Source organism: Terrapene carolina, unplaced genomic scaffold (assembly GCF_002925995.2).
Source record: "Terrapene carolina triunguis isolate 2854851 unplaced genomic scaffold, T_m_triunguis-2.0 Scaffold21, whole genome shotgun sequence".
Taxonomy (NCBI): domain Eukaryota; kingdom Metazoa; phylum Chordata; order Testudines; family Emydidae; genus Terrapene; species Terrapene triunguis.
This window is the reverse complement of record NW_020664372.1, coordinates 33,440,064-33,453,413: the sequence shown is the minus strand read 5'-3', so window position 1 is coordinate 33,453,413 and position 13,350 is coordinate 33,440,064. Positions and strand designations below refer to the sequence as shown.

Below are 13,350 nucleotides of genomic sequence, written 5' to 3'. Positions count from 1 at the left end.
TAAGATGAAGATGGGATCCTTCACAATCCATATTAATGAATCTAATATTTGAAAATTTGTTCCTTAATAAGAAAATTATCATTTTTTAATATCTGTTTTTAGTTGGGAGGCCTTGGCATTTGTCTAGCAGTAAAATTGTATGATGAGTTCTTATTTTTTCTGTGGTTCTTTGTGTGTGATATAATAATGAAAATCAAAGACCTTGAGTGGAAAATGAATCAATAAAATAAAAGCATATTGCAGTTATAGCCTGACCTTGATTCTCTTTTCTCCCCCCCCCCCCCCCACCTCTTCAAGCTCTGTATTTTCATGGGATTAATTATAATCTAAAATGCATTCCTGTCTCTTTGTGTTTGCTACTGGATGTTTTCTAGATACAGTAATTGCATTTTACTTTGCCCTTAGAGGAAGCATTGTTTTCATAACTTCCAGAAGTGACTGAATTGTCTAAGGTTTTTCTTTTTTTAAATTAAATTTCTCGTTGTTCATATTGATCAAGATCTAGTTCCATGCCACTTACCAAGATGGGTCTATACGTTGCCTGTAAAAAAATTAGCCCTTATGGTTAAAGGAATAACCAATGAATGAAAAGCATTACTTTATACCTAATCTCTTGGTTGAGTAAATTTTTAAATTTCTAATTCTTGGGGTAGTGTGTTGTCTCAGTGCAATATAACACCATAAGCATCTTACAGACTGCTCCTAGCCTCATTATGTGAAATATTCAGGCATTCTTGAAAAATAAAATAATCTGAGTCTTTTGGTTTATATACATAGTAAAATAGACTATCATTTCTTAACAGTTTCTGTAGTTGGTCTTTGTAAATCCGTGCTAAATACCACTGTATATTTACATATGTCTAGTCTGTCAGTTGTAATTCTGTCACAAAAAAGTTAAGATAATTAATAATAAAAAATCAGATTAGTAATTTTTAAATTACTAAGATGTTCTGATAAGGTAACTAAGTATAGATACAGCTGGTGATCTGAATATTCATATAGTCAGACTCAAATTGGGGGGAGAAATATTGGAGGCTTTCTCTGAAGCTCCACCCACACAAGATGTCACTAACAGCATATCCACTGCTGGGCTTCTCAGACCCTGGCTCCCACTCACTGGCGTTCATTTACATTTGTGGGCAAAGCTGGATTAAGGCCTAGGCAGAATAGGTATCTGCCTAAACCCCCTGGCTCAGTCATGTCACAGCATCAAAATCTATTTCATTTAAAAATATCTTCGTAAACATTCATGGCTACAAAGAAAAGCATGAAAATGTGACTTCTATTGTAACTGATGCAATGATGTCTGCTAAAACCCTCCAGAAGAGGAGTGGGGAGGAGGAGCAGCAACTACTAGCTATAGGGACAAAGCTATCTGGCTTCTCTAGGGGAGGCCATTTTGGTTATGTGGGGGATAGGGCTTGGATATGTCCTGGCCTCAGAGTGATTGACTCCCCCTTGATGAGTTTCTCATTCCCTTGGCCTCTGCTCCTCACATCTAGCCTTCTAGCTCTACAGGTCAGGTTTATTCAGAGGAAGAAACTGATGGTACTCTTCAAAGTGCCATACCCTAGTGGCACCAAGTTGAGTTGCTACTGAGTAGATTGTGAAGAACTTCATGATATGACTGTCAGTCTTCTTTCTTATATGTTTTGATCAGCACTGAGAATAATTTTGACATTTAAATTTTCCTCAGTGGGCACCCCATTGAGATGAATATGTCAGGTCACACTTCCCAGAACTATTTCTGGCTTTCTGCAGGCTTGCACAGGCATCTTTGCATCAATTACACTTGGTTGAGAACAAGATGGAAACCTCAGCATTCTAGATCACCAACTCAACAGAAGCCCACCCAATTTGAATACAGAATGTGGCACTTACTATTTAAAGTGTAGTCCAAAATGTGGTAAGCCAGGAATTCTCAAACTCTTTGGTAGTGTAGACCACATCTTAATGGAGACAGTGTCTTGTGGGCATGTCCCTTCCCCATTGTGATCTCATTGCTTTCCTAATTGCAATTTAGCATGCCTGCTTACCTGAAAAAGTAACATTAGGAAATTATTTTATAAGTTCCTATCTGTTTTTAATGAGATTTAGCAGTTGGTTATAAGTAGGAGAACCAGTACTATGTGGCCAGTCAGCTCTCCATGAATCACAGTTTGGAAACTTCTATTAGGCACTTTCCAAACTCGTATGTAGACACATTCAGGTTTCATGAAAATGTGATGTATTCCGGTTACATCATCTTTCCTGGATCCTGTCAATCTACTAATCAACCAACAAAGTTTAATGAAGAACAGGAACCGACAAAGCAGCAGCTAATTTACCAAATACTAGGATCTTCGTGAAAGTGCTCCAGCCGGCTCAGCAGCAGATCCTGTTTTTTTTAATTAATGTAGCTATTGCTGTGTTGTCAGTCTGTCACAGGGTCCGAGCAGGCTCTCCCACTTTTGTGCCTGCACCCTGTGTTTAGGCTGGTATAATAAAGAGCCTTCCACGCCTTCTTTTGCTGGATCACCCAAGTGTCTTTACTTACAGTGCTTGTGCAGTTCCCAGATCCCCCAACAGTTAGTGCCCCACAGACCCTCCCCAGGGTCTCCTGGCCCTTCAGGCTTCCTTGTTGGTAAGGAGACAGAGATACTGCCCTTCTGTCTCCTCCCAGGCTAGCCTCCCCACTGAGGTTTGCCCAGGGCTTTTATAGCCCTCTCCTGCTCCAGGCCAGCTGTCACTACTTAGCTCAGCATATTCCTCTGAGCCAGCCCTCCTTAGGGCTTGCAGCTGGGCTCCCTGCTGAGTACCTGCATCTCTACACCTGGCCTCCTGGCCAGAGAGCAGGCTGCAGCCAGCATTTTGGCAGGACTTTAAAGGGGGTTTTACCCCTGCCCTGCCACACAGTCCCTTCAGAATCTGAGTAAATAAGAAAATACATAAAACAGTATGTTATGTGTTAATTAAGGTTAGTCTGTAAATAACATACTTCACACCAATTCCAAAGAACAAGAAATTGTAAGTTAAGGCATCTGATTGTGCATGCCCTCTACACACCTCACTACTGACAATGCATCACAACCTTAACTCTGCCCTTGTGGGGATGAAAGTGTTAGAGCTCCTTCTTCAGACTGCACCATTACAAACAGATTTCCCTCACCCCACTATCCTATCTGTACATCTCTCACTCATGTTTGAGGTAGAGGGTATTGGAAGGCGCAGGAGGGGCTTGGAAGAGCCTTCCAGTCTGCAATCTGGGCTGTTGCTCTTTGTTACATTATTGCGGGTAGCTGCCTGATCCTGACTTTCTTCCCAGTTAAACCCTTTTATGATCGATCTGCGAGTCCTTGTTTAAAGAACTTAATTGGGAAGAGACTGCCCAGAAAGGGAGCTACCTCCTCCCAAACTCCTGACTTCTCATTGGCCTCATCCTTTGCAACTAGGGACTGGTTAGGCAGAATGGCCCACGTGAAAGAGATCATATCTGAGTCAGATCCAGTGTATGCCCTCCCAGATGGAGGCTCCTCCAGATCAAGCCAGGATCTTTGCCATTGAAGACTTCAGATCTCTGTGAAGAGACTATTCAAGTCAAATAAAAGGCCTTTTCACTCAAGAAGACTCTCTGGGCAAAGAGAGCATCTGGCAATATGCTGGCTTTTTACCACCTGTCAGAGATTCTGAGAGACCAGAGATGTGGTCCTTTTTGTGCATATCACAGGCTCTTCCCATAGAGGGCATAGCTTCCTTGAAAGATCCTTCTGACAAGAAGCTCAGGAGAAATAATGAGCTAGTCTTGGTGGATTCAGCTTCGGCTCTTTTTATGCGCCAAAATGCTGCTGTCCAGCAAAAAACAGTGGTGCCAAAACACTGCCCACAGAGCATAAAAGTACCAAAATGCTTATACAAAAATACAGTTTGATTTCTATGTAGTATGTGCATGCACTATTCAAGGAAACAACAAAATAAAAGAAATCCACTCCTCAAAAAATCCCAAAGGCAATAACACCTGCTTGACATGGGACTATAAATAAACATGTATATGTAATATGTCTCCACTTAGAAATTAAATACAAAAGTGGGTGTATGTGTGTGAAACATAAATGCCAGCTAAATTCCTTTTATATCTAATGCTTCTGTCAACCTGCAGTTTTTTGTAGCTTCAGATCCTACAGTTAAAGCAGACCGGTTGTGGCATGACAAGTACACTTTAAGAAAATCAATGATCCCTTCATTCATTACAATGGATCAATCAAAAAAGGTATGGGAAAAAGGATTGTTTGATGTTTCATTGACCCTTTGCTGCTGTTTATGGCTGGAATAACATTAAGAACATGTGGCATAAATTTAGCCGAATGTTTTGAACCTGCCATGTTGTCTGAAAAAGGTATTTGGATAACCTGGATTGTTACTTTGAGATGAAGGAAGAAACTTTGTTTTGTGTAATTGAATTACTGGTACTTTGAAGAAAGAGGACGTTTAAAAAGAAGTAGTGCTTGATATATATTACTACATCAGGGGATTCATCTGTTTTTCAGGGGTTGGGAGTGGGGAGGCAACAATTAACTTACAGACAACATTTCATTTTTATTGTTTATATAAAAATAACGTCTAAAAAGTTATTCTCTTGTGTTTAGGTCCTTCTAATAGGAAAATCCATAAACTTCTTACATCAGGTTTGTCATGACCAAACTCCGTCTACAAAGATGATAGCTGTGGCAAAGTCTGCAGAATCACCAAAAGATGGTATGATATCAAAACTGATAACCTAATTGTACCTTTGAACTTCAGACCTGTTGCAATTAGTGATTTTTGGCAAAGTAAAGTTTAACTGGATTTTTTTTTTTTGCTTCTAGAAAACTTTTTCTAATGTTTTTAATGTGCAAAATGCATTTATACATAGGAAAGTGTAGTTAAGAACATAAGAACCACCATACTGGGTCAAACCAATGATCCATCTAGCCCAGTATCCTGTCTGTGGACAGGGGCCAATACCAGGTGCTTCAGAGGGAATAAACAGAACAGAGCAATCATCTAGTGATCCATCCCCTGTTGTCCACTCCCAGCTTCTGGCAAACAGAGGCGAGGGATACTCAGAGCATGGTGTTGCATCACTCACCATTGTGACTAATAGCCACTGATAAACCTATACTCCATGAACTTATCTATTTCTTTTTTGAACCCTGTTATAGTCTTGGCCTTTACAACATCCCCTGCCAACAAGTCATTGTGTGAAGAAGTACTTTCTTTTGTTTTAAACCTGCTGCTTATTAATTTCATTGGGTGAGCCCTAGTTCTTTTGTTATGGGAAGGAGTAAATAACATTTCCTTATTCACTTTCTCCACACCAGTCAAGATTTTATAGACCTCTGTCATATCTGGAAGCTGTTCCATACCCATAATCATTTTTGTTGCACTTCTCTGTACCTTTTCCAGTTCTAATATATCTTTTTTGAGATGGGGCGACCAGATTCGCACACAATATTCAAGATATGGACATGTCATGGGTTTATATAGAAATATTGATATTTTCTGTCTTATTATCTATCCCTTTCCTAATGGTTCCTAACATTGTTAGGTTTTTTGACTGCTGCCACATATTGAGCTGATGTTTTCAGAGAACTATCCACAACGATTCCAAAATGTCTTTCTTGAGCGGAAACAGTTAATTTTGGCCCTATCATTTTGTGTGTGTATAGTTGGGATTATGTTTTTTAATGTGCAGTACTTTGCGTTTATCAACATTCAGAAATGTTCCTTTCAAAAAATTAAAGTGTGGTGTTTCTGTGGTTGTTAAATAGACTCCCAATACAATGTGCATTATGAATATCATATTAATAAAATGAATTTTTGTGGGCATATGAACCCTATGCACTTCTTCTATCCCCTCCTAAATCTTCTTCATATAGTCCAGATTCTGTGAGTGTAAAAGCTTTCTCCTCTGAAGTTCCTGACATCTGGTAAAATCTCTTTTCTGCCATACCTGTTCTCAAATTTCATCCAATTTGCCTTTCTTCTCTTGGCTACTTCTGAACTGAATATAAAAAACAAAACAACTTTGGATTATTCTGCAGGGCAGGAAACTCTTTCCCTGCAGCTTCACTCTGCAGTTCCCTCACTGTAAGAGCTCGGCCTCCTCCTCATGCTTCCTCCTGCTTCCTGTTGCTTTTTATATTTGAATAATCTGATTCCCCTCTGGTGGGACTCATTTTGTAATCTGAGCTAGTTTAGCCCCAGATTCTCCAGCCCATGGGCAAGGTACCCCTTTACATGGGGGAATTAATTTTTCTGAGTATACATAGTGCAGTTAAATGAACAAAGGAAACAAACTTGAAAAAAAGTTTCTAATCTTTCAATTGTAGCAATTTTAGATGTTACAAATAACACTAGTTAAAATGTTTTCAGATAGCATTGGGGTTTTTTGTTTTTGTTTTTTAAATTGACTCCGCTCTAGTCCTACTCTATTATGATCTTGGCAAGATTGGGGACTATAACCTAAATACACCATTTGTTCGTTGGTTTGTTTTGTTACTGTAGTGACAATTATGCTAGATGTTGTACAAACATAGAAGACAGTCCCTGCCCCTACAGTTTACAATTTAAGTATAAACGGTATGGTAAAATAACCATTTCTATATTAATTTGTATAATTTTATCTTGCCCATCCACACACAAAAAGAAAATTCTGTCAGCTGTGAAACTGCATTTCTAACTCATCCTTCCCTGCCTGTGCATATGTTCTTATTTGCTTAATCTGCCACTGTTGTGACATTTCCCTTTATATAATTAATCATAATAGGGTAAATTAAAGAGAGTTCCAGTCTTAACTCTGGATTCCTTTGCTTTTGTCATTTTAAATCAGATCCTTAAGTTTACCTGAATGTATGCTTTATTGCGTTAATTAGCTTTGGATTTTTTACATTAGCATTAAAAACAAGTTTTATGGAAATGTATGAGAGAATGTGACAGCTGTTAGTGTACTAAAAATATGTATTTAGACAGTTTAAAAATATACACAACTTATCGATGCACAACAATGTTAAAAATTGTTATAGTCTTAGGTGAATTATATATGTAGATGGATTCTAAAAATGGATGTATACTTTAGGTGTATGTATAGGTGTAAATCTTTATTTAAGAAGTCTTAAACTTATGAAGTGGTTTTCCTGGTAAATCATAAATGGTACATTTGGAAATATTGGGTTAACTTTTGCAATACATTGCAACCTAGATGCATGTGTGAAGGCAAATATTGAAGTAATGTGATAATTTTGCACAGATTTTTGTATGTCATTTCCCATTTAGATAGTTCAATATATGTTGGTACACAATCAGTACTGTTTTACCATTGTAATTTTCACAGAAAAATTGCATGGCTAGAATTCATTACGCCTAAGCAAATTTTAAAAGAGTAAAAACTGACACATTTTGATATTAGTTTGACAAACACAGTCTATATTCACCCATTTTTTTTAGATGTTTGGCTTAAAGGGAAGCCAACTGGTTAAGTTTTTAGCAAATTATTTTATTCAAACATAAAATTGCTGTCTTTAAACTAACACTGAGTTCTGACAGTGAGTGGGTGTAACCCAGGTAGCTTAAATGCAGTGAAAATATACTTATTTGTAGAATACTATCATTATAAAGACGAGAAATAAGTTTATTTACAATAGAGATTTTAAAAAACAATAGTGGTAACTGAAGACAAATTGTCAGACATAAGCTATATTATTAGTTCCCTTTTTAATGTATAAATCCACCACTAGAATCACATAGTTCCTAATGTGTTCTTGAATTTACTAATCTTACTTTGTAAAAGAGGTTTCCTGCATCCTCTATCTAATTACTTCCAGATGACACCAGATGTGATTGGAAAGAGAGCTTGTTAGTCTCATTTAACTTTTGATATTTTTGATGAACAATTATAGAATGACTTTTTTGTAGCAATATAAATTGTAAGCTTTCTTGGTGGTATACTTAGACTTTTGTATGTTTGCTTACTATATAACATGAAAGTGAAGCTTGCTGCCTAGAGCATAAAGTTATAATTCTCTGTTTGGTCATTACTTTGACCTGCTTACTATCAGTGCTGATTTAAAAAACGCAACAAAACAAAAAACACCCAAACACAACTTTCATGGAGGTAGAGAACTATATCACTGTAGGGTTTCAAATTCCAGTATGTTTAAACTTCAAGGTTTGCAAATGCCATTGTTTGTTTTTGGCTTCGAGAATCTACTACTTTGAAGACCAACCAGTTTGTCATAATACTACTTAATTACTTAAGTAGTACCTGTTTCCTAATGCAATGGAGACGAGAGAGTGAGGTTATGACTGACTTGTGTGTGACAAAGTTGGGGTTAAAAGTGTTGAGTTCCTGGCTCCCACTCCTATGTTCAGTCCAGGAAATTACATTAATTCTTGTGATGCAATGGCAGTGCAGTGAGTGAAATATGCTCAGTGCCATCCCAGAGTTGCAATTTCTAAACAGGTGACAATAATCATGGGATGTTTAAACTTGTATCTGTGGAAAGAGGTATTTATGGAAAGTGTAGAGAAGGTTATTCAGGTTTCCTGTCTCAATGCTAGAATGAGAGCTCAGTGTATGAAATTGAGAAAGGAATCAAATGTAAAACTGATAAAAGGAAGCTATTCTTGTACAATGCACATATGTATTTGTTCAGTGTTCACATCGCACTCCCCATTAGTACCTGGCCCAGGCCGGGGAAGCTAATGATCCAATCAGCGGACCAAATTCGGTGATGAACGCTGGTCACATGTCACCTGAGGCACGTTGTGCATACGCTAAGAAGAAATCCTTTTACAATAACCCTCACTTAGCTGCCTTACAACCAGAACAGAAATGGCACTCTATACAGCTGTTAATCAAAGAGGAGTATTATGCAAGGTCTGAGCTTAGGTCATGTGATTAGAAGTTCTAGCTCCTTTCTGGCTGATTTGTCAGCTATTTTGTCTTGCCTTCCACTTGGACTCAAAACACCCTGTAGAAGGAAGTGTCTCCTCAGATACTGAGCTTTAGAACGCATGACTTTGGGGTGGACCTTGCATAACATTGTTTTTCTCTCCTCCTCTCCCTTCGTTGAAGGTTTTTCTTCCTACTTTTCAACATGGACTTACGGCAAAGGTAACAACTGAGGCTTGCAGTAGTTCAAATGGGGGACAACACTAAGTGGTCCATCACAGACAACTCATGTAAGCCTTAATTCACCTTTTGAAGAGAATGGTGGACTGGCAGGAGGCCAGTCAGGCCTGATGAAAGAGACCATTAGAATTGAGTAGGCATCTCTAGTGACATGTCACCTCCAACCCATTTGCCATAATACAATTGTACCTATTGATAGTCCCAACCTCCTCTAGTTATTTTATACCTACCTGTACTGGTCAGTTTTGGGCATTCTAGGAATATAGGTATTGCCATGTCAGATAACTTTTCCATCTTGTCTAGTATTCTTTATCCAACAGTAGCTATAACTTGGTGCTTCAGGAAGTTGTGAGAACCCTATAATGCACAGGCAGTTAGTGGTGAGCTTGTGCCCTAATGCATGATGGTTTAACACTTACAAATTCTTATAGTAGCTAGGGTTACTGCAGATACCATTGTTATGGCAATAGCTGGCACCATCGCCTGTAATTAAGGTTGTCTGCCACTTTCCCTTATCAGAACCTGTTTTCGGTTGCTTTTAACTTTCCCAAACTGTTTTGGCATAAACACTTTATGGAAATTTTCAGCCAAACCAGTTCACCAATTTCCAAGAACAAAGCTAGGGAAAAGCAACTTTTTCTGAGAGAAACTAGTGCCCCTATGATATGGAACAGGGTTTTGAAATTTAACATGGGATAGCTTTTTGTCTTAGGGATGTGCCTTTTGCTTATTCCTGTGAAAATCCTCCAAAATTTGGCCAAATTTTAAGTTTTGAAAAATCCGTTTTCACACGCGCAGTAGAATTAGCAGCTAAAATCTCTGAAGACTCTGCTTACTGACTATACTCCATTGCCTCACAGCTTCTAATGCTGACCAGATCCCCACAGCTTCTAATGCTGACTATCCCCACAGAGCAACTGAGAATGTTCCAGCCTAGGGCCACAGGGATGAATCCAGACTTTCCCTGTAACTGTAGCTGAGCTCCTAGCTGCACTGGAACAAGGTGGGTCATGGCATCAAAAATGAGAGCTAGGAACCTCTCTCTCTCCTGTGCTTTCACACAGCCTGGAGAAATAATCTGCCTGACTCAAATGCAGAGAGGTTGAGAGCCAGACCAGGTGGAGGAGGGAAAGGAGTAGATTGATGAGGACCCTGATGAAACTGGGGCCTGGGTGAGGAGAAAGAAACTGAGGGTGGGAGTTGTGGGGGCCTGGGGATTGGTAACTAGGAAGGAAGACTGGAACTGATTGAACAAAGAGGCTGAAGCTGGGACCACTGGTGGGGTGATGGGGATTTACAGAGGTGGGGGGGGAAGAGAGACAGATCAGACAAAGAGCCAGGTTGTGGGGGGTGAACTGCAACTGACTGAACAAAGGGACTAGGTCAAGGAGACGGGATGAGGGGAGGGACTGAAATTGGATGACAAATTGGAGTGGCGGGGACAAGAAGTGGGGGAACTGACTGGTTGCTTGGTCAAGGAGAAGGGGACTGGGTTAAGGGGACTGGTACTGGGGAAGAGACAGTATCGGGACAGGTTGTGGAGACCAGGGCAGAAGGGGTCAAGCTTGCGAAGGAACTGACAGAACGGTCTGTGACTGCTAGAGAACACTTCCTCCAGAGCCTGGAATGGAGCCCAAGGTTCCTGAGTCTCACCGTTTCTCTGCTGTCAGCAAATATCTGTGAAACCTTCTGACAAAAGCGTGTCTCATCCCTGTTCGATGCTTGTCCACACAGAGGATGACGACCTACTGTTGTTATCAGTTACTTTGTCAGGTGGCAGAGGTCTGTATGGGGGATCCAAAGGTTCCAACCCTGCTAATGACCCATGTGGGTGTCAGTGTTATGCCACAGGGTAAAATGACTGTGCTCAATTTGCAACCTTAATATTCTTTAAGGGTTTTTTTTAATGTGTATGTAACTTTATAAAGGCAAAGTCAAGGACTGCAAAGTAGGTCTGCCCTTTGCACTGAATCAGGCAAGGATCCTGTAGGGGAAAAAATAGTGTGTGATCATGTAATTAAAGAATGTCATAATCCATGCACGTAAAGGAGGCAAGTTAAAGTTGCACACTCAACCCTAACCTGGCCTTTCCTAACTTCCAAGTGCTTGACTTTGCAACTTGAATAATAATCTTTTAATGTAGTTATTTGTCTGTAATATTTATAAATCATAGAAATGTAGGACAGGAAGGAACCTTGTTAAGTCTTCTAGTCCCATCCCCTGCAGTGAGGCAGGACTAAATATCATCTACCAATCCTAGCAGGTGTTTGTCTAACCTGTTCTTAAAAACATCTGGTGACAGAGATTTCACAATCTCCCTAGGTAATTAGTTCAGGTGCTTAACTATCCTTACAGTTAGGGAGTTTTTCCTAATGTCTAAACTATACCTCCCTGGCTGCAATTTAAGCTCATTACTAATTGTCCTATCCTCAGTGGTTAAGGAGAACAATTTATCACCTTCCTCTTTATAACAACCTTTTATGTACGTGAAGACTGGTATGTCCCCTCTGTTTTCTCTTCTCCAGGCTAAACAAACCTGTTTTTTTTCCCCCCAATCTTTCCTTATAGATCACGTTTTCTAGACCTTTACTCATTTTTGTTGCTCCCCTCTGCTCCAATTTATCCACATCTTTCCTGAAGTGTGGTGCCCAGAACTGGACATTGTACTCCAGATGAAGCCAGTGCTTAATTTGTAATGAAAGAGGTGCCAGAGTTCATGCCATGTTTTTACATCCATAACTGATGTGACAAGCCCAGAGGTGTCAGGGCTATAAACTGCCAAACCTAGAGGTGTTGGCGCTCAGTCCTGGTAAGCCCTGGCACAAATTAAGCACTGGATGAGGCCTTATCAGTGCTGAGTAGAGTGGAAGAATTACTTCTTTATTTTGCTTACAGTACTCCCGTAAAACATCCCAGAATGATTGCTTTTTTTGCAACAGTGTTACACTGTTGACTCATTTAGTTTGTGATCCACTATGACACCCAGATCCTTTTCTGCAGCACTCCTTCCTAGGCAGTCATTTCCCAATTTGTATTTGTGCAATTGATTATTCCTTCCTAAGTGTAGTACTTTGCATTTGGCCTTATTAAATTTGATATTGTGTAATTCAGATCATTTCTCCAGTTTGTCATAATCATTTTGAATTCTAATCCTGTCCTCCAAAGGGCTTGCAACCCCTTGCAGCTTGGTATTGTTCACAAACTTTATAAGTGTACTCTCTCTGCCATCATTCAAATCATTTATGAAAATATTGAATAGAACCAGATCCGAGACAGATCCCTGTGGGACTCCACTTGATATGCCCTTCCAGCTCAGTTATGAATCATTGATAACTAGACTCAGAGTATGGTTTTCCAGCCAGTTGTGCACCCACCTTATAGTAGATTAATCTAGGCTGTATTTCTCTAGTTTGTGTATGAGAAGGTCACGTGAGACCGTATCAAATCCCTTATTATAGTAGAGATATATCACTTCTATTGCTTCCCCTGTCCACAAGGCTTGTTACCCTGTCAGAGAAGGATATTAGGTTGGTTTGACATGATTTGTTCTTGACAAATCAATATTGACTGTTACTTCTCACCTTACTATTTTCTAGGTGCTTACAGATAGATTGTTTGATTATTTGCGCCATTATCTTTCTGGGTACCAAAATTAAGCTGACTTGTCTAGAATTCCCTGGGTTGTCCTTATTCCCTTTTTTATAGATAAGTACTATATTTGCCCTTTTCCCAGTCCTCTGGGTTCTCTCCTGCCTCTGAGTTCTCCGAGATAATCTCTAATAGCTCAGAGACCTCATCAGTCAATTCTTAAGTGTTCTAGGATGCTCATCGGGCCCTGCTGACTTAGGCATCTAACTTGTCCAAGTAATTCTTCTTCAAGTGCTTGCTCGTATCCATTCAAGCACTGCCACTGGAAAGTTTTTCCCTCAGCAGTATCCATTGGTTCTGGTGCCCTTTGGAGTTGCGCTCTCATAGTGCTTGTATAAAGGACCCTGCCGCCCACTCAGTTCCTTCTTACCGCCCAAGGTGGTCACTGGAACTACGACTCATTCTTGCTGCTGCAAGTACTCCTCAGTGGACTTTCCTCTCTCTTATTGTATATAGATGATTTAAATTTAGTAGTTAAGTTTCAGTTATTAGTTAGTTAGTTAGGAACCCTACTAAGTGGGGTTAATTCCCCCTCCCCCTGGCACTGGAACATG

The 13,350-nt window shown here is 39.7% G+C and overlaps 1 protein-coding gene across 1 annotated transcript in view; it reads left to right on the top strand.

Moving 5' to 3' along the window:
• Positions 1–13,350, top strand: part of TUBGCP3 (tubulin gamma complex associated protein 3) — an 86,818-nt gene that overhangs the window by 58,535 nt on the left and 14,933 nt on the right. The window contains exons 12-13 of the mRNA XM_029913220.1: positions 4,136–4,246; positions 4,623–4,731. Of these exons, the coding sequence (XP_029769080.1) occupies positions 4,136–4,246; positions 4,623–4,731 (220 nt within the window). The remainder of the gene's footprint in view (positions 1–4,135; positions 4,247–4,622; positions 4,732–13,350) is intronic.